The sequence below is a fragment of the Puntigrus tetrazona genome, chromosome 14, assembly GCF_018831695.1.
Source record: "Puntigrus tetrazona isolate hp1 chromosome 14, ASM1883169v1, whole genome shotgun sequence".
Lineage (NCBI taxonomy): Eukaryota > Metazoa > Chordata > Actinopteri > Cypriniformes > Cyprinidae > Puntigrus > Puntigrus tetrazona.
In genome coordinates, this window is record NC_056712.1 from 13,335,077 (window position 1) to 13,354,140 (window position 19,064).

Below are 19,064 nucleotides of genomic sequence, written 5' to 3' on the forward strand. Positions count from 1 at the left end.
CGTATGCGTTTGATATAAGTGAAACAGGTGTACGTTTCATTTACTTTTCAATCAGTCACTGATTATCAAACACATTGGGACAAAACAGTACTGAAATAAAAAAAGGAGGAAACTCAGCCTGTGTTCATTCTGTTGTTTATTGTTCTGTTGAAAATGTGTTGCTCATGTGACTCAGAGTCAGCGGCATTAAAGGAATAGAGAAGGGTTAAACGAGTCTGCATTCTTACCCGAAACCCAACACAACAATCCTCTATCATCTCTCTCAGAGCCAAATACGCAGACCGAAACACCCTTGATAACAGTTAAAAGGCATCATAAGGCCATGGTGGAAATGACAAAAGATAAAAAAACAAACTTGTGTCTCTGCATAAGCGGTTTTATCTTACACTGACCGTTCCTCCGATCTCAAAAAGCAGACAAAAGACGTGAACGGCCTCTTATCTGAACCAAATGGAGAGTTGGAATGTGCTCTTGTACAACAGTCAGGCAAGTCCAGATAAAACTTCACACTCATTCCCTCACTTTGACTAATACAATCAAACTTATATATCTACGAGGAGACAATCACTGTACTCTAGCTGTTTGTTTTAACCAATGTCCAGTTAAAAAAAAAAAAAAGAAAAAAAAAGTCAAAACATAAAAGAATATAATTTTAAAATCAATGTCCCCATCTATATGATGGTGCATCCAGCATGTATTTGCACTGGCCTCCTCCGGCTTAATAAATAAACTCTCTTGTGATTGGCTGACCGTTTATCAAGAGAGCATAGCTCTTGATTTATTGGACACGCCGACACAAAGTTACAATTTGCATATGATATCTTCAGTAAGTAAATAATCTTTCGCTTAATATGTTGTGCTCTAGTAACTTGTGTGTCTTTAGATACATTCGCTCCTACTCGCCGAGTGTGCTATCCATCAAACAGAGTTTCTTTGGCTGACAAGTTCATCTGGCTGATGCAGCCATATAAGTCTGACAAACACCATCCGACCTAAAACAAACAATCATACATCATATATGCCTGCTTCTTAATATTATCATCTTTATCAAACTTAATACTTATAATATACATCTGTACCTGTATAAAATAATAATGAAAAAAAAGAAGAAGAAATAGTTCACCTAAAAATGAAAGTTATATGATCAGCACACATGAATGTTTTCATAATTGCCACAACAACTGTTGCATTTTGCATCTGTCAGCCGTCATATTATTTTAATTTTCATTCATTTTAGAACACTTTATAAGTTGTATTGACCACTTTTACGGCCTTTTTTGTCTTTGGAGCTGTAAAGTATATATGTGGACACTATTGTCTAAAAAAAAGCAGCATGAACATTCATTAAAATATCTTCTTTTGTGTTCTTTTGAATTTGGTATGACATAAGGGTATTAAATGTTGACAGAATTTTCATTTTTGGTGAACCGTCTCTTTAAGGGTTTGAAACAGAGTTCTATTGAATATGCAAGACTGAACAGTGATTTGTGTAGTCAGTGTTTCAAATGCTTATTGGCTGACTGCTGAGAGGCTTGTGGTTTCTGTTGACGTCATTCTGAATGAGGCATCAGTGCGTCTCACATGGTCCCGCCTTCTAAAGCTGAACGCCCATTTATCATTGCACAGTCTTGCGTATAAATCGTTAGGTAATACATCGAAGTACCAAATGATTCTTTAAATAACTAAGAATGTCTGTGGGATTTGTAACGTTGATATTCAGAAGAAAAAAGAAAGAAAAAAACAAAACGTAAGATTCTTCTTTACTGGTCCATGTTCTCAGTAAACGTCCTCCACAGTGACTGATGAGGTTTGACTGGGAAACACTTACGATTTCTCCTTGTAGTCTTACATGCTTTTTTGCATGTTTGGTTGAGCAGCTTTACATCCATTCGGCTGAAGCTCAGAGGGCGAAAACTGCCAAGTGAATCCTGAATCTCTTTTGTCACTCATACTGAAATCTCGTAGGTCGTTCCTCCAACACCGGACACTTTCTTCACCCCTCCTGCAGGTTTGTGTGAATGGGTGTTATGATTGGCCACGTTTTGTTTAATAGTCGAGCTGAATATTTGGTAGGGGGGAAAAAGATATAGGTTAAACCTAAATAGAAAAAGGTAATAAAATAACTAAAAACATTTTTGATGCATTGAAAGTGTTGTAGGGATTATATGTATTAAATGTAACAGACACAACCCAAGCAAGACATCCACAAACTAGGTTTGAAGTCAACATGAATCTACATTCAAAAAATATGTTATGAAATGGTTTTATTAGCAAATGTTTGGAAACTCAAAGTCAGTTTCACTATTGAGAGCATTTTGACAAATGTATTCTGTTTCTAATATTAAATGTTCTATATATATTTTTTAAAATTTCTACAATGGTCATTTTTTAACAATGTATTTTATATCATCAATATTTATAAACAAATATTAAACAATCTGGAAGTTATATAGCTATAAAATGTAACCATAAAACCACTGACTAGAAGATTATGGCATACAGCGAGTTGGATAACATTATCTCTGTGACCAAAGTCTCAACAATGTACAATACCTCATTAGAAAAAAATATTGCTAGATAGATTTACATTATATTCTTTGGCATAAAACTATCCCTTGTTATTTTTTATAAGCTTTTACTTGTTTTGAAAGAGTTGGTTATAGAGGTTGTTGGGACATTAAAGGTTTACTCCACCCCAAAATGGAAATTTTGTAATTAGTGACTTACCCCCGTGTCGTTCCAAACCAATAAAAGCTTTGTTTCTCCTTGGAACACAATTTAAGATATTTTAGATGACAACGGGGAGGCTTGTGACCGTATCATTGACTTCAGAGCAATGAAAACTGTCAAGGCAGATGAAAAAACATTGTCAGAATGCTCTGTCTGCCATCAGTGATTTAGTCTGAATGTTATTAAGTGACAGGAATACTTTCTATAAGCAAAAAAAATAAAAATAGCAACTTAATTCAATATTTTTTCTCCTCTGCGTCACTGTAGTGCTAGTGCCCTTTTGGAGAATATCTACCAAAGGTGAACTACATATGCTCATCTGTCAAGGATGTGGTGTTTTTTTTCCTAATCAAAGCACAAATACACGTAGAAAATGTATCGCAGCCGGAGAAGAACATGTGTAATCTGTGTCCTGTCGATATTCTCCAAAATGCCACTATGGTGACGCAGTGAGACACAAAGAAGACACACTATTAAATTTTGTATTGCATACAAAAAGCATTCTTATCGCTTCATGACATTCAGATTGAACCAATGATGACAGACGGAGGATTCTGACTATGTTTTTCATATCTTCCTGGATTCTGACAGTGTTTTATTACACAGTCCCAACCCTGCCGGTTTTTATCTAAAATATCTTGCATTTTGTTTCAAAAAGACAAGGCAAGCTTTTACTGGTTTGGAACAACAAGGGGGTTAATGACAAAATTTTCATTTTGGGGTGGAGTATCCCTTTAAATGTCTTATGACTGAGTAGGTAAATCTATCTAGTCACTCCTTGTGTTTACAATCATGATAACCATTCTAACATCTAATTGTCAACAAACATCTGTCGATTGCTGAATTAATGAGACCATTTAGCTACATTTACTGTAACTTTTTAGTTCAGAGAACCAAGAGTAATGCTAACTTGCAGGTTGGTCTTCTAATCACTGTGGTACACTTTATTACTCTATTATAACGAAAATACATTACAATTTTAAAAATTTGATTTATAACAATAACCTAAAACAATGGTTAAATAGCTATCAGTCTATTGGTTAACAAATATTCCACCTAGCCTTGTGCAGTGTAAGCCAAAATAGAAATGATTACAGGTTTGGTTTTTATAATATAAAACTAGGAATGCAAAGAAAACGTTTCTGCTTCATGTTGACTTTAAGACATCAAAATAAATAACATAAGCAAAATGAGACGAACCTTAGCACAGAGACAGAGTCATCCTTATGGCCACAAGGCAGGAGGAGGGGAGGGCAGAAGAGAGCAGATGAACGTAAAGAAAGAGAACAGAGAAGGAAAAAGGACAGAGAAAGATGGAGGGTGTGTACAGAAATTCGAGGAATAGTAGAGTGGCCATGGGTTGCAGGAAGAAAGAGACAGTGTTACTGAACAAAGAGAAGAAGAGAGACCAAACCAAATGAATACAAACACGAACACTGGACCTCAATGTTCTACTTGACCATCACACACACACAGGCGTGCAGGTTTTTCTGAGGGGGAAAACAGAGAGACGGCTAAAATCTGCAGGCATTACTCACTTCTGCATCGAAGTCCCGCCCCCTGAGCTAGAGGGGCGGTGCTGTAATTCGGCGCCACCTCCATAGGACAGTGATTTGCCCAGAGGTGTATGGCCAGGGGCGGGGCCGGGAGGAGGGGAGCCCAATGAGCGAGCGCGAGGAGAAAGGGGCGGAGCCCGAGAAGGGGGTGAGCTTGTTGGGCGCAGGAAAGCTCTGTTGGGGGAAGGTCTTAGGGGGGCAGGGCAGGCCTGGAGAGAGCCCTCCCTCTGCTGAGCTGACAGGAAAGGGGACGTGTACCCCAAAATAGGCGGGGCCCCCGGTGCTGTGCTAAGAGAGTGCGGAGGATGCGGTCTGGGTGGGGACAGCTCATGAGCAGCAGACTCGAACTCCGGGCTTTCGGAGGGCGTCAGCAGACTTTCGTACGACAAGCTGCCGTTGCGTGTCTGATTGGCTAAACTCTTGTAGCTAGTGGAGGTTGTACCCTCAGAGATGAGGGGCCCGAGGGCATTGTGGGCCGTATGGGCGGAACGAAGGCTTGAGGAGCAAGAGGCTGCTGCTGACTGGAGTAGGGTGTCGGTAAAAGAAGGGTAGGATCGCCCACCAAACGCAGAGGCCCCACCCAGGCCCCCCGAGCCTGCTCTACCTCCCTCCCCTCCCCCACGGCACCCTGCACCCCCTCGGCTTGACAAACTGGGGTCTGAGCGGTAGCTGGGCTGCCCAGTGGTGACGGGGACAGAGGGAGACTCAGTCATACTGTTCCCCCGACTCATCTGAGAGGAAAAAGAAAGACAGAAACGGTACTCCAAAATGTTCCCAGTAGCTGAAGCATCACCAAAAGACATGAAAGATGGCACACAGCTGAAAGTTTGAGCAAACCACACCGTATAAAGGGACGTATGTCATATTCCTAAAGGGACATGGTGATGGACAAAAAAATTAGAATGGAGGATAAACTATTTCAATGCTTCTGCATTTCACGTGTTTTCTTGCAAATATTATCATAGAAAAAAATGTATTAAAACCATCACTGTGTTTCAAATGGAATAAATCTGCCTCCAAAAGGGGGGTTGCCAAACTGAAGAGTAGTTAAAAACTGGCTACTTAAAAGGGTCCTATTGAACAAAGGAATTTGAAGTGTACAACTCATAACATTCGCATTATTCTTCGCACAGGTTTAATTATGCATCTATGGCGCCTCCTTAATTGGCTCTACAAGTTAACACAGAACTGCATTCCAAGGAACAGTTTTTTGAAGCTGTAACTCTGGAGGGTAAGCCCTTTAAAGATGAAGGGGGTAGGGATTTATTTTTTTGTGTCATTTAAACAAAAAAAAAAAATACTTCATATAGTTTCTAATAAACTTTTTTTTTCTTACCTGACAAACCTCCAAAAATTGGAACGTTGTGTAAATGATTGCAACAGTTTTGTGAGGAAACTTCTTGGGGGAGTGCAAAAGCATTACAAAGGAACGCAAAGTTTCTCACTGGAGCATGAAACCTTTGTGAGAAAATGTAAACATACGTGATCAATTTCATAACTTTTATGAATGAACTCAAAGGATTGGAAAATTATCTCGTATCTTCTTTTGTCTCATATTTTTTCCATCACCATGTCCCTTTAGGGGCTCTGTAGGAATGTATGAATGCACGTATAAATTATGCTTAAAACATCAAGGAGGATTTGACACTAAATTCATGCCATTTTTACAGAATGGATGAAGGAAAGTAAAGGATTCAAGTTATGCTTCAGAACGAGAGGAAAACAGCAACAGGAGAGAGTCCAGCTTGAATCAAATGCAACAACTGCAGAGTCAAAATGACGAAACACAAGAGCAAGGTGCAAAACACACCATAACAACAGATAACTCACATCTAAACTTACTCGCTCACTGACTGCCAGTGATTTCAGATATTCAAGAAAAATAATAAAAGAAAGGATTTAATGCATTAACAAAAAGAAAAAAAATGCAATGCAAACTGCAAGTGCAGTAGATCAAGGTTCTATCAAAAAAAACAACAACAAAAAACCCCCCACCTTTTTTAAGTTTCAGTACCTGTACTTCCTGTATTTGTGTGTACTTCACTTAGACTTACCTTGCTGGAATGTGTTGAGGCTGTGTGGTTTTTTCCTGGACTGCTGTAGGCCGGCCTGTATTTATACAATGAGGGTGTGGGTGGAGCATCAGTCAGCAAGCTGCACTCTGATTGGAAGAAAAGATAAAAGTTAAAAATGTATTTAAATATTTAGAATATGGCTCATGTAGACTTTAAAACTCCTTTAAAAATGAAATAAGGCTGGGCATGCTTTTCATTTCTTTTAAAGATATTTGCTTTTCCTGCTCATTTGTAGTTACTTTAATTTTTTTTCTCATGACTTATTTTAATTTTTCTTTTATTACCTTGTATGTCCAAAAACATCTTTTTACAAAAATTAATACTGAGTGTTATGTCAAAATCCCATGTCATGTTTTTAAAGATGAAGTGCTATGCAGGCTATTTAAGACAATATTGGCTGACTAGATGGCAATAGAGACCTAAAATGTTTGCCCTTTCTCTTTACCGATCCCACATCTCGAGCCTCAAATACATAAAATACCACCCTTTTTGAAGTAAAGAGTAAAGAAAATGATTAAGACTGTGTCTTAAGGACTAGTCTGACCAACTGCTGTCAAACATTTTTTTTAACTGAAGTCATGACCAGTCTTGAAGAACAACAAAAAAAAAATGACATGACTAGTTATTTAACACTAGTCTAAACTATTTAGTGCAACTGTCGCCACTTCTTTATTTGCCCTTATAAGATCACACATTTTTGAGATCAAAATAGGTCACCTATGCGCACTGAAAGGTGAGGAGATCGCATCTATCATTAACATAAAAACTGGTTTATCCTGAAAAACGGGTTCTGATTCCATTTAGGACAACGATCTTGGCATTTTTATGTTTATAATAGCCCAAAAATGCTGTAGTGATGATTGAAATGATCTGACAGTTATAAAATGTTTGTGTATGAACTAACCTTCATTTTGTGTGTGAGGCAGCCCAGGGTATCTGTGCTCTGGTTTAGGTGGTGGAGGGGGATCAGCATCAGTGGACTGACTCTCTATTATCTCCAAACTACTTTTAGACTGAAGTACACACACACACACACAAAGAGAGCAACTCTTAACAAAAATAGCCTATTCATCTAAAGAGATTTTACAAACCTACTCATATCTGAGATCTTTCACGTGTCAACAACTTTAAAAAGAAAGTTAATTAATTTTAGCTCCACAAAGGACAAAACAAGACCATGAAAAATATTACATTAGTATAAAGTTTGTGAACTAAGGAAAAGAGTATTACAACCAATGCGATTAATTATTAGTAGGCTAAAACAGATGCAGATAACATAAATATTTTAATAAAAGAAATGCATCATTCATCATACAAGCAATTTAATGGCCACTTACTGGCTGCCCAAGATAAAAAAATAAATTAAAAAAATAAAATGTGTCAATTAAATTCAATTAAAAGAATTTATGATTATGTCAAAAATAGCATGATCATATTATCGACTTATTGTCGATCATCACTTTATTAACCTTATGGGTTTGCTGGTTTTCAGTTACCAGCCCAAAGTTGCCAACCATGACTATTAACATAAAAAAACTAAATGTATGATAATGTGTTTGCACCTGTTGGATGCCATTATCCAGAACTTTAGCTGCTAGTTGGGCTTCAGAAAGAGGTGGCCGTAGAAATGGTGGCTGGACCTGAACAGAATGAGGCTTTCTCAAGCGGCCAAGATACCTGTACAAAACATGCACATAAAATTATACATTTAAAAATCAAACACATCTGCAAAACACATGATAGGAAATAAGATTTGTGAACCTGGGAGCCTGTGAACTACACAGCACGTGTGCAATATTTTTTAAGCACCCATGGGTGAAGGGGTTAACGCCACCTCTGAACTTCCCAGTCACCTGAGAGTGAAGAGAGGAAACTTGAGAACACACCCTTAGAAATCAGGCAGAAAAATAACATCATTCTGTTTGACCAAACACACACAATGTGGACAAGGGACACACCCGAGCGCACACACACACACACACACACACACACACACACACACACACACACACACCTGTTCATTAGTTGTTCTCCCTCTGGCAACAAGGACAATGTGAAACCCAGTGAGTCCTGCAACCGGGACGAAAAACAGACCAGCTACACACATCACCGCCATACTGAGTAGTATGTTAAGGATGCCAAAGAACAATGAGGAGGTTGATGTGCATTTGTGAGATTACATGCATATGTGAGTGTGTTATGTATGTAAAGGATACGTGACTCCAGAGTGGACCTGGTCCAGTTGTTTAGTGTGATGGAGGATGTACAGCAGACTGAAGCCAAACACATCCATAATGTGAGTAGTGAGCGAGAGCAGGAACAGAAAGAAATAACGATAATTCCTCCTGCCAATGCAGTTGTTCACCCATGGGCAGTGATGGTCAAACTCCTAAAAACACACACACACACACACACACACACATATATATACATGCATAAAAAAATATCAAGAATTAAATTGAAACGCTTGTTTTAGTGTGAACATATGATGAATGTGCATGTACCTCCACACAGTTGTCACACACAGAGCAGTGTGAACAGCGAGGTGGTCTGTAAAAGCGACATGTGGAGCACCACTTCATCCGCACCTGAATGCCCCTCACCTCCACCGTCTTATAGAGCGGAGCCCGGAAATCATCCTCTTTGTCCTCATCTTCTTCAGCTGCAAAACATGCAATCTCATGTAAACTGCTGTTTTCAGAATCTGCATCGTACTTAACCACAAAACCAGCACAAAAATATAAGAAAAAGTATATTCTGTTTTGTTTTTTAAATTAAGGCTATTTTGAGGACCACTGGTTTCTTTTATATCATACTTGTGACATGTGAATGTATAATGTTTACTTTAATGAGTATCTTTTAAAAAAAAAAAAAAAAAAAAAAAATAAAATATGCTACTGATCAAACGTTTTTTATATTATTGTATTTATTATGTATAGAAATACATACACATGCGTGTGTATACATTTAAGAAAAAAATTTATGCTTATATAGTAAATTTTTCAATATAAATTATATGAACATAAATATATAAACATAAATACGTTGCAAATATATACTGTATGTGTGTGTCTTTAAATAGACATTACATAGACATACATTATGTACACAAAAACCTTTATTTTGGATGCGATTATTAATTGGCCAGCACTATTAACAACTATGGTAAACACCGTTAGTTCAAATAATACAAATATTGATAGATATATCAATAAATTCATTAATTATCATTAAAATAATTTCACAATCTTTAAGATTAGGTGAAAAATAACTTTTCTTCACCCACCTTCATAAAAGTAGTATTTACTCATGTTTTCCCAACGTAAATCACCTTAAAAACATAAGTGTGTACCTCTAGGAAAGATGCCGGGGTCCATGAATGTGGCCATACAGAAATTGGCCAGCGTGAAGAGGAAGACCACAGCATTATAGAGCGGAATGGAGGAGGAGAACCGCTCTGATAGCCACGGACATCTGCACAGAGATGCCTCGCATTACACTTACAGTATTGCCGATATATTCGATTTCTGTTTTAATGTATTCAGATTCTACTCACGTGAAACAGAGAAACAGCGTTGTGGCCCCCACAAGGAAGGCGGTTGCTGCAGACACAGGCACATAGCGACTGGGGCGGAATGGGCGGGATGGGGAGGGGTCTCCAAGAGCCCCGCCCACACTGAGACCCACAGGCATTTGGAGGCGTCAGAAAAACTGGGGAACAGGGGGAGGCGTCAGAGAGAGAAGGAAACTCGTCTCCCACCTGAGTGAGGATGGTGCGTAGCCATGGCCATAACAATAAATTTTGTGACAGATTATGCTCTCATAAATCAAGGTGCATTTCTTTCCAAAAAACAAAGGTTAACGTAAAATAGTGCAGATGTCTTTTTGTATACGTCTGTGCTGATACATAAAAAATAGACTTAATTCATATACACATAATATGCGATACTATGACTTTACTGTAATACAAAAATAGCTCTAGTTTCATCAAAAATAAGTTCATATGGCTTGAATGTAACAAGATTTGGTCAATAAAAGTAAAATCAAGTGACAGCAAAGCTCTTTTAGTGCAAATCTCCGGTAAGCCCCATGTTACACCAAAAAGAGCTCAAAGGAAGCAGCAACTTGAGTTCAGGCATTCATACTGTACTTGTTCAAAGACCAATCTCATATCTCTCAAAGCATCACAGCAGATGAGTGCATGTGAATATGACGTCAGACAACAGAAAAGAAAAAACAAAAACAACTGTTTGATGGGAGGTATACGATGAAACAAAAAGTATAAGGGAAAAAAAGAAAAACTACAAGACAAAAAATATGACTCTCTTTCTACAGTCTCAATGGAGTCTGGATTCCCTCCGGAACAGTCCGTCTAAGAAAAGACCGTAATTACGAGTACAAAATATGAAACAGAGCTCTTGATGTCTTGTGCCCTAAATGAGAGCTCATTCTCCACTCTGATGCTCACACTTTGACGGGAGACAAACTGGCCGATAAGTGAGCAGAAAAACACGATTTGCAAAGTCACACGAATTTTGCGAGCGCAGATATCCACATGATAAGCTGTTTTTCAGACGTTCATGTGCGAAAAATGTACGCCCACACCAGAGTGCGTGTCCACCATCGCAACTGCACGGGATCCGTATTTGTCCGGGTCTGAAAACTCCTGGTTGTGGTAACTCATGAGCGTGCAAAACCATTTTAGCCCTGCATAGCGTCCCATGAGGCCCTTCTTCCTCACAAGGATAAGTCTGATGAGTCTAAAATGCCGCCCTTCTTCTTTCTGATTCCTTAACAGGCCTGCACGGTATCTATAAGAAGAGAAGATAATTAAACATGTAGATATGAACTCATGACCTGATCTTACACATGCTTCAAGTTCTCCACACCGGTTCCAAGCGGTCCATATCATACGAATGATCACATGAACTGGGGCGAAACATAAAGCAATGAATTGTGAAACCTACATATGTGTACACACACATCGTGTTGAAACCTGATCACGCTTTTGCTGCCCTGTGTCACAACTTGTGACTCACCAGGAAAGGGTGTGCCTTTTTTTTGTGTATTTTTCTACCAGGTTTTGTACATAAAATTCAACCCCATCTCCCTTTACAATCCCCTTTTTCTACTTGGGTGTGCTGTCACACTGACCACATAGTGACCTTGAGTCTCGCATACACAAGCCTTATTACACCACTCATAATCTTCTTTTCTTGTAGCTACTCCTGCTCTCTTCATTCACGGTACTAACCTGAAAACTGATTCACTTCACATAGGAATTATATAGATTTGATTAATTCATAAACATGTTAAATGAAATATGACCATCAACTTTAAATCAATAATGAACTGGATGATGGACGTCAGATGATATCTGACTGAACCACATAATCAATAACAAACTGGAAAATTATGCTAGATTGTCACTGAGCCACTGTAGTCATTTGACCAATTTAACAGTCTTACAAAAGCGAATATATTTTGGGGGGGTTTCCAACGAATGCTAGATGTTAGGTCCGGTTTACTATATAGACGACTGCGCTGCATTTTGAGGAAAAATATCAATATTTAAAATATTGTGGGCTGCCAAACTACATAGCATTTCAGGGCACCATGTGGTTTGCACAGATCTGAATAAAACGATAATGCCCAAAAACGCTGTCTAGGCAACTCATTAGTAATACAGTACAGACAGAAAAAACGGGTTAACTGAGTCCATATGTTAAATAATTATAAAACACAAACAATTTCAGACAAAAAAAAGCCAAATCTGAAGCAAAACCACTACGTTTCTGTCTCGTTTTGGTTCTCTCAACGTTACCTTCCCAGCTAATAATATCATCCTCCAAAACACTACGTTACACAATAAAACAAGACCGTTTGGATTAGAAAACACAAGAAGAACGCACATTGTTTAAATCGAATCGCAACTAACGTAGAAATCACGCCAAAATATGATCATTTAACTTTTCGCTTCGTGTTTTGTGTTCCGTGTAACTGGGCCGCAAAATGACTCCTCGGGCTCAAGTTGTTAGAGCTTCCGCTGAAGGAAGCTCAAACGCGGCCATATCGATCCGATGTCGAAACGGAGCAAAAGCAAACAGCGACCTGTCTAAACGCATTCGCACAAACAACACATCTATTATGAATGTCTTCCGCTTCTATATACTCACTCAGTGTCGGTTATCCCAAATGTTTACGTACTTTAAATGGCTGGCGTTTATTCACACATCCTGCGATTTTGAAACTCGGTTTCTCTTCTGCATCCCGGTCTGGGGCAGCGGCATTATCTGATAGGAGAGGAGCTTCAGCTCTCTCTATCCTCTCTCTCCCTTAATCTCTGTGCCTTTCTACGGCCTAGGAAACGGCTTTTGATCTGTGTACGCTCGGGGCTGAAAACTCCCCAAGTCGTTTATCCGATGCAGTGTCTGATAAGCCAAAAATAAAACCCTTAACAAGGCATCATCATCATCATCATCATCTACCCCAGCATCGTTTAAGGACACCGGTATAGGACATGCAAGAATAGATCCGGAAGGGATTCTTGTCTACACAATAAATAGCATGTTAAAATAATTAATTGCTCAATTTGTTTGCTCAAAGGAAGTCATTTCATTGAAAGAAAAAAAAAAAACACGCAGAATAACTTGCAGTCAAACTGGTTTTGGTTTGTTTAATTGTTTGTTTAAAAGGACAGATGAAATTGCAATTGAATTTGTTTTTTTTAAAATACATTAGCATTGACTTATGTACAAAATAATTAAAATTTGTCCTTTGAAAATTAAACGTCTACAAAATTTTGCTTAACAAATGTGAAAAGGTTTGTCACTTTTTGAGCAGACATCTCTGCTAGGTTTATAAACTTTTATTTAAGGTCGATGAAACGAATATCCATGATAAGCAGAGTGTGTCGCGGCAGGGGCCTGGGCGCTGGTGAGAGTACCGTCATCACCTGGGCTTGTGTGTCCACTGCTGTCACAACTATGAAGCCACAAACGGGACTCTCTAGAATCCCTCTGCTCTGTCCCGCACCCACCTCAGCATCATCGTCCACTGAACTCACACTCAGCACATGGTGGGTTAAATCCCTGCCAGGGCTGACTGGGACGAGTTTGAGCTGCGTGTCGTCCTGGGACATACCCAGAGGGAGACAGGAGTCCGGAATTGAGGGTGCACCGATCTTGTAAATACGCACATCTGAAAAGCGCACATCAAAAGCATGGGGGTAAAAGGAAGTTCCACGGAAACCGTAGAAGTATTCCCGGATCTTTTCGTCCCGTGACTCTCGTCGGCAGTCCTTCGAGCGCTCCACCACTCCACCGGACTTTGGTAGAAGGACGACACGTACAAAATGTGGCAGGTCACGTTTAAGCTCGTTATAGAGACGCTCCTGGTCCAGGACTATAACAACATCCACCTGGAAAGCTGAAGCGCAGTGGACCAGGGCCTGGTAGCCTGAACCTTTGACCCAGCCGCAGGTGTTGATTATACAGCCACCTACACTAGCCCTTCGGTTCACCTCACAGCGCTGGGAAAACACTTCTGCAAGGCTGGAAGTCAGCTACACACCCAAAGAACAAAAAAAAGCGACTCATTATTTCATATTTAAGTAATATGTCTGGATGATGGATACTGAACCAGCTCAGTCAACATGAAATAGCATTCACATACACGATTGTAAAATAAGTCACTAAGGCTGGATCATTTTTCAAAAACAGAAACTTTGTAATATTATTAAAATTACTATTAATAAAATATTTTTGTTAAAATAACGTTTTTACCAGTCCTTACAGTGATGTTTCAGAATTAATCTTATGTGACCACAAAAAAATCGTAAGTGTAAATTTTATGAAACTGATTTTTAAACATATCAAAGTTTATACATTTATGGTAGGAAATTAACAAAATATCATCATGGAACACAGTCTTTACTTAATACCCTAATGATTTTTGGCATAAAAGCAAAATTCATACTTTTGACCCATACAATGTATTTTGGCTATTGCAACAAATATACCAGCGATTTAAGACTGGTTTTGTGGTCCAGGGTCATATATGACACATTGAAACATAAATGTTTTTGTAAAGGTATGTTACATTTATGCATCAGTGTTGAAAGTTCAAAAAAAGCAAAATTAATTTGATTTCTCAGTGTCCAACACTGCTGCTGTGCAACAATATTCATCATAGTAAGTCATCATGCAACTGGGGAGTACTACATTTTCTTCAGTTACCGCTACAGAAATTGGCTTTATTGTTTTTATGTTAACAGCTACAGCAGCTCAAGACTTTATAGCAGCATTAAGAAAAAGATTAATCCATCTTCTCCTTGTTATTATTGATTAAACAGTGCCAGGATAGTTTGGAATTTTCTGTTTTGGGCCAAGCTCGATCTGTTCTAATAATTTATGGGCCGAAGCACAGTACATCACTTGAGTGTAAAGACAACACTCTCTTGAGTGCAATTATGCCATTACCTTGTTGTAAAGTTTGATGTTTGTTCCTGGTGTGGTCGAGCCAAAGTGAAAAACAAGCGGAGCCTGCACGGAGAAGCCTTCTTCTACATCAGCAGGACGCTCGATGCACAGAGCTGACATCGTTCCAGGGACAGAAACCTACAGACAAGGACAATTAAACATGCATCTCTCACTTCATGTCTCACAAGCCTGTAATGTTTGGCAGATGTTGCATTGATCGTTTAGGCATCGTTTACTTACGCTGCTTTGGCCGACATCCAGCTCTACCAGCGTAGGCCTTCGCCCCAGTCTCACAGCGTAGTTCAGCAGCACTCGACATACTGTTGACTTTCCCACATCAGTTGGTCCGACAACCATTACCTACGACAAAACATGTTTCAGTTCTAATATTAAAATTACATTACTATTCAAAAGATCATAAGTAGTCGGTACCATATTTTAAATTTTAATGCTTATGCTCACCATAGCTGCATGTGTGCTATAATAATATTGTGAAATATTATCACGGTTGAAAATACATTTTCTGTCATAAATGTAATTTTGTCATTAATATGATTTTTTTCTTTCAAGATTCTTTATATATATATATATATATATATATATATATATATATATATATATATATATATATATATAATATTATAAAAACTGTTATTTGTCGTCAATTTAATTCATACTTGCTAATAATACTGCAAAGGAGTGGAAAGGTTTGCTTGCACATTTCAATAAACTTTGCAATCCTGGAAAGATTCCTAAACGTATTTATTACCTGTCTGCGCAATTTACTGGACATTTTCCACCTTACTTGCTACATAACTTTTCTTCTTACCGACCCCAAATTGTTTGGCAGGTTAGTTTACATACCCGAGGCCCTCTCTCGTTGTCTTTCTCTGCCTGACGTCTCATCTGTTCTAGAGCTGCATGGGTGTTGAGATACAGCAGCATGGGTGTATCTTTGGAGATATAAGCTACCTATATTTATGGAAGAAAAAGCACATTTGAATTGATTTAGCATTCATGTCATTATAGACATCCACTGACCTATTTTAACCTCTCTCACCTCCGTCTTGCCCGAGAGAGACACACTGCAGCCTTGCCATGTGAACACAGCAATCTTAGAGCCTGGTCCAAAAGTGTACTTCTTATTTCGGTTCAGTTCAGAGCCGAACACCTCCGCCAGACCCGACAACAGCTCGAGCTGGACTCGTTCTCCTGCTTCGACTTCAAAACGCAGCTCCGTCTCTTTCTCCAGATCGAAGCGCGTACCTGAAGTCCCAGCGCCGCCCGAGGAGCTCATGCCCTCCTCCGCTGACTTTTCTGAGGCTTCTGCAGTCATGGCTGTGATAAACAAGAAGGATGCTCAAAAAACTGCTAGCGTTATAATAATTAGTTACTTGCACTCCAACAGATAAGAAAAAATAACAAATTATTGTGCTATACCTGAATTCCTCTTTTTCGTCCTCTTTTTTGATTTATCTCGGCAAATACAGTGTTTTATTTAGATTATGTCGAATAACTTAAGGTAGTATTAGCTTATTAATGTTAGCCTGCTGAATATAGTTAAACTAATAGAGGTCAGGCTTTGCAAATAATATTATTTAATATACCGTAACATGCCTAGACTCTCCCAAACATCCACTTTTTCAACTATGCTTTCTTATTCGGAAATTATCCCTCTTTTCTTCACAGCAGCGAGGAGTGCTGCTAAACTGGCGCACAGTGATGATGTCGCGGCGCGTGTAGATGATGTCATGCAGTGGGCGATAAATGACCAAGATGTTTTAAGTTTTTATTTTATTTGTTAGTTATGAATCTGCGCGTGCTAAATGTAAAATAGTAATTGAAAAAAATCTGTATTGAGTTTTAATTTTAACCCCCCCCCCCCACACACACAATAAATTCTACATCTTATGATAAAAAGCTGTTGAAACACCATTCAATGTGTGCATTTTTAAAATGTTGTCACTATGTTGTCTTGACATGTCAACATATGTGTGTAATAATGGTTATTATTTCGCTGTAGCACATCATAATACATATTTACAGGGAATAACATGCTGAAAGTGTTGTATATTTAACTGATGTCTTCTCATTTTGTTTTCTAGTGAATAAACATGTATGTGATGATTCACTGAAAACGTAATTTATAAAATAGGATACACTTTTCCTTGTTTTAACACTGTAAATTAATTAAAACATCTGGATTATTTTTAAAAAATAGGCCTGTTTGACTGAACTATAGCCAAAGATGATAGTTTCTCAGACTATTAGTGGGGCGGTCATGACCTCTGGTGGTGACCTTATGTAACTGTTAAAAGCAGACAAGGTTTAAACCCAGTCCTAGACTAAAATGTAAATCTTCAGCTCAGCTGAAAGAAACTTGCACTGACTAATCTTAAAATATGTTGGTGCCTTTATTTTGTCTTAAGATGCACAGCATGTTTATAAAAAATACTTAAATGTCCTAATTGAACTATGACCTAATCCTGGTTTAGGCCAAACCCTGTCTATGAAACAGCACCTAAGAGTTTCTTGAATAGGAAAAACGCATGCTTAATGTATCTTAAGAATTAATTATACAACTGCGAAAGCTTATTTAATGCGTTCTATTGTAAAAACAGGATGGCACTGAACGAGTGGTCAGCTAAGTTTGATTTCAGTAATTAAAATATACATTTATTAGATACCTGTGTTATCTGTTTGTGATTTATTAAAGAACCGATGGCCTAATCATATCAGAGCTGTTGGGATTCAGGTCATTCCCAGCGCCCGTTCCTCATCTCATTATCTACCATATTAATAAATTATTTCTTGAGAAGATTATATTTAGATGTACAGTTTGTCACGTTACAGAAACTTTCCACACCAGAAGGTGGCAGTGTCCATTTCGCTTACTTTTTCATTATTAACGTAACCCGCCAAACTCTCCGAGCGTCTTAGAAATGGCGACTCGATCCAAATCAGGTGCGGAACACGTTTCGAAACTTTCGCGCAGACTATAACGGAATCAATTGCATAAACCGTCATTATTATGCCGCCTTAAATATATATATGCATTCGTATTTGCTAGGTTACGTGTCTCCGGTGGGAGTCGGGCTGCTTGTGTACAATGATTATACGTTGCCATTTAATCAAAAGTAACCAAACGAATACTTGGTTATATATCATCTTGTATATGCAAAACTGAAATTGTGTGATGCACTTTAATACGCAGGTCGTGGTAAGAAGCGTAAGACGGACGTGGATGCAGAAGCAGCAGCAGTGGAGGAGAAGAAAGAAAAGCTTGATGGAGTTGACCAAAAAGATGAAGAAACAGGACAAAGGGTCGTCATTGAGCACTGGTGAGGACGCACTGAAAATAATTTGAATTATTTACAGCTGTTTTTTTATTTACAGATTTTAGAACACTGAAAAGATGTAAAACAAATAAAAAAAAAGTTGAATATGTACGTGAATACGCTTATATTTTTTCGCAGCAAAAGCTGACGGGTCTACGGGCGGAATGCTGAAGGTGTGCGCGAGGCGCTTGCAGCTTCTCACCCTGATCTTCGCGTGCTGCTCAATCCCCAGAAACCTCGGAGGAACAGCTTTGAGGTCACGCTGATGGAGGGAGACAAAGGTTAGACCGCCATGAAGCCCAGATGGTAGTCAGGTGGCTGCATCTCACCGAGTAACAGGACTGAATTTCGTGGTTATCCTAATAATTATTAGCTATGCGGTCCCTGTATTTCTCTCTCTCCTGAGCAGAGGTGGTTTTGTGGACTGGCATTAAGAAGGGTCCTCCACGCAAGCTAAAGTTTCCTGATCCTGCTGAAGTGGTTTCTGCTCTGAAGGAGGAGTTGAAGAACTAGTTATAAGGAGACAGGTGAGTCTCCTTGACAAGTTTTAACAAATAATAGCCCAGTAAACGAGAGAACTTTAATTTTCCTCATTTATTTTCTCCCACTAGTCAGTCATCTTTGGTACTGGACACTGGATGCATAATGATGTAAACGGACTAATGGGAAAATCTCCCTGTCTGTTTTCTGATGACCGGCTCTTTTGTTTCAGACTGGATAATTGACCTCGCCTTGTTTCTTTTGTTCTTGTTTATGAGACATGACTGTTTTTGCATTGTACCTGTCTTGTTTTTACTGTTTGTGCATAATAATGCTAATTCTTGGTCAAAAATAAAGTCTAGAGCATAGTTACATAGCTAAAATAAACATTGCTAAAATAAGTTC

The 19,064-nt window shown here is 38.6% G+C and overlaps 3 protein-coding genes across 6 annotated transcripts; 1 reads left to right on the forward strand and 2 right to left on the reverse strand.

Annotated features, from left to right (window-relative positions):
• Positions 1-118: 118 nt before the first annotated feature.
• On the reverse strand, positions 119-12,849 carry zdhhc5b (zinc finger DHHC-type palmitoyltransferase 5b). 4 transcript variants are annotated; one of them, XM_043256874.1, is made up of 13 exons: positions 12,569-12,849; positions 9,918-11,172; positions 9,714-9,835; positions 8,866-9,023; positions 8,578-8,750; positions 8,376-8,478; positions 8,123-8,214; positions 7,924-8,038; positions 7,266-7,374; positions 6,341-6,447; positions 4,269-5,017; positions 3,931-4,115; positions 119-2,058 (listed from the first exon to the last, which is right to left on the reverse strand). In XM_043256874.1, exons 2-12 carry the CDS (start codon positions 10,052-10,054, stop codon positions 3,932-3,934), a joined length of 2,049 nt encoding a protein of 682 aa, XP_043112809.1. In that variant the 5' UTR covers positions 10,055-11,172; positions 12,569-12,849; the 3' UTR covers positions 119-2,058; position 3,931. The 4 variants fall into 4 exon arrangements, with proteins under 4 accessions (XP_043112809.1, XP_043112808.1, XP_043112812.1 ...); XM_043256873.1 differs by having other exon boundaries at positions 12,538-12,849; XM_043256877.1 differs by having other exon boundaries at positions 3,931-3,953; positions 12,538-12,847.
• Positions 12,850-13,023: 174 nt separating this feature from the next.
• On the reverse strand, positions 13,024-16,576 carry clp1 (cleavage factor polyribonucleotide kinase subunit 1). Its single transcript, XM_043256615.1, has 6 exons — positions 16,282-16,576; positions 15,902-16,179; positions 15,706-15,813; positions 15,082-15,201; positions 14,842-14,979; positions 13,024-13,925 (listed from the first exon to the last, which is right to left on the reverse strand). The coding sequence occupies exons 2-6, from the start codon at positions 16,175-16,177 to the stop codon at positions 13,230-13,232; spliced, it is 1,338 nt and encodes a 445-aa protein (XP_043112550.1). The 5' UTR covers positions 16,178-16,179; positions 16,282-16,576; the 3' UTR covers positions 13,024-13,229.
• Positions 16,577-17,703: 1,127 nt separating this feature from the next.
• LOC122357884 (selenoprotein H-like) lies at positions 17,704-19,060 on the forward strand. The gene is made up of 5 exons (XM_043257524.1): positions 17,704-17,805; positions 18,056-18,182; positions 18,318-18,460; positions 18,589-18,706; positions 18,791-19,060. The coding sequence occupies exons 1-4, from the start codon at positions 17,784-17,786 to the stop codon at positions 18,690-18,692; spliced, it is 396 nt and encodes a 131-aa protein (XP_043113459.1). The 5' UTR covers positions 17,704-17,783; the 3' UTR covers positions 18,693-18,706; positions 18,791-19,060.
• The last annotated feature ends 4 nt before the right edge of the window (positions 19,061-19,064 follow it).

Bases quoted from the DNA above. Each gene is read 5' to 3' on its own strand.
- zdhhc5b (XM_043256874.1), bottom strand. From the start codon at position 10,054: ATGCCTGTGGGTCTCAGTGTGGGCGGGGCTCTTGGAGACCCCTCCCCA. The intron at 8,479-8,577 runs GTATCCTTTACA...CATACTACTCAG, and splicing joins CAGGTCCACTCTGGAGTCAC to TATGGCGGTGATGTGTGTAG. The intron at 7,375-7,923 runs GTGCAAACACAT...TGTGTACTTCAG, and splicing joins TGGATAATGGCATCCAACAG to TCTAAAAGTAGTTTGGAGAT.
- clp1 (XM_043256615.1), bottom strand. From the start codon at position 16,177: ATGACTGCAGAAGCCTCAGAAAAGTCAGCGGAGGAGGGCATGAGCTCC. The intron at 15,202-15,705 runs GTATGTAAACTA...GTTTTGTCGTAG, and splicing joins ACAACGAGAGAGGGCCTCGG to GTAATGGTTGTCGGACCAAC. The intron at 14,980-15,081 runs GTAAGTAAACGA...CCTTGTCTGTAG, and splicing joins TGGATGTCGGCCAAAGCAGC to GTTTCTGTCCCTGGAACGAT.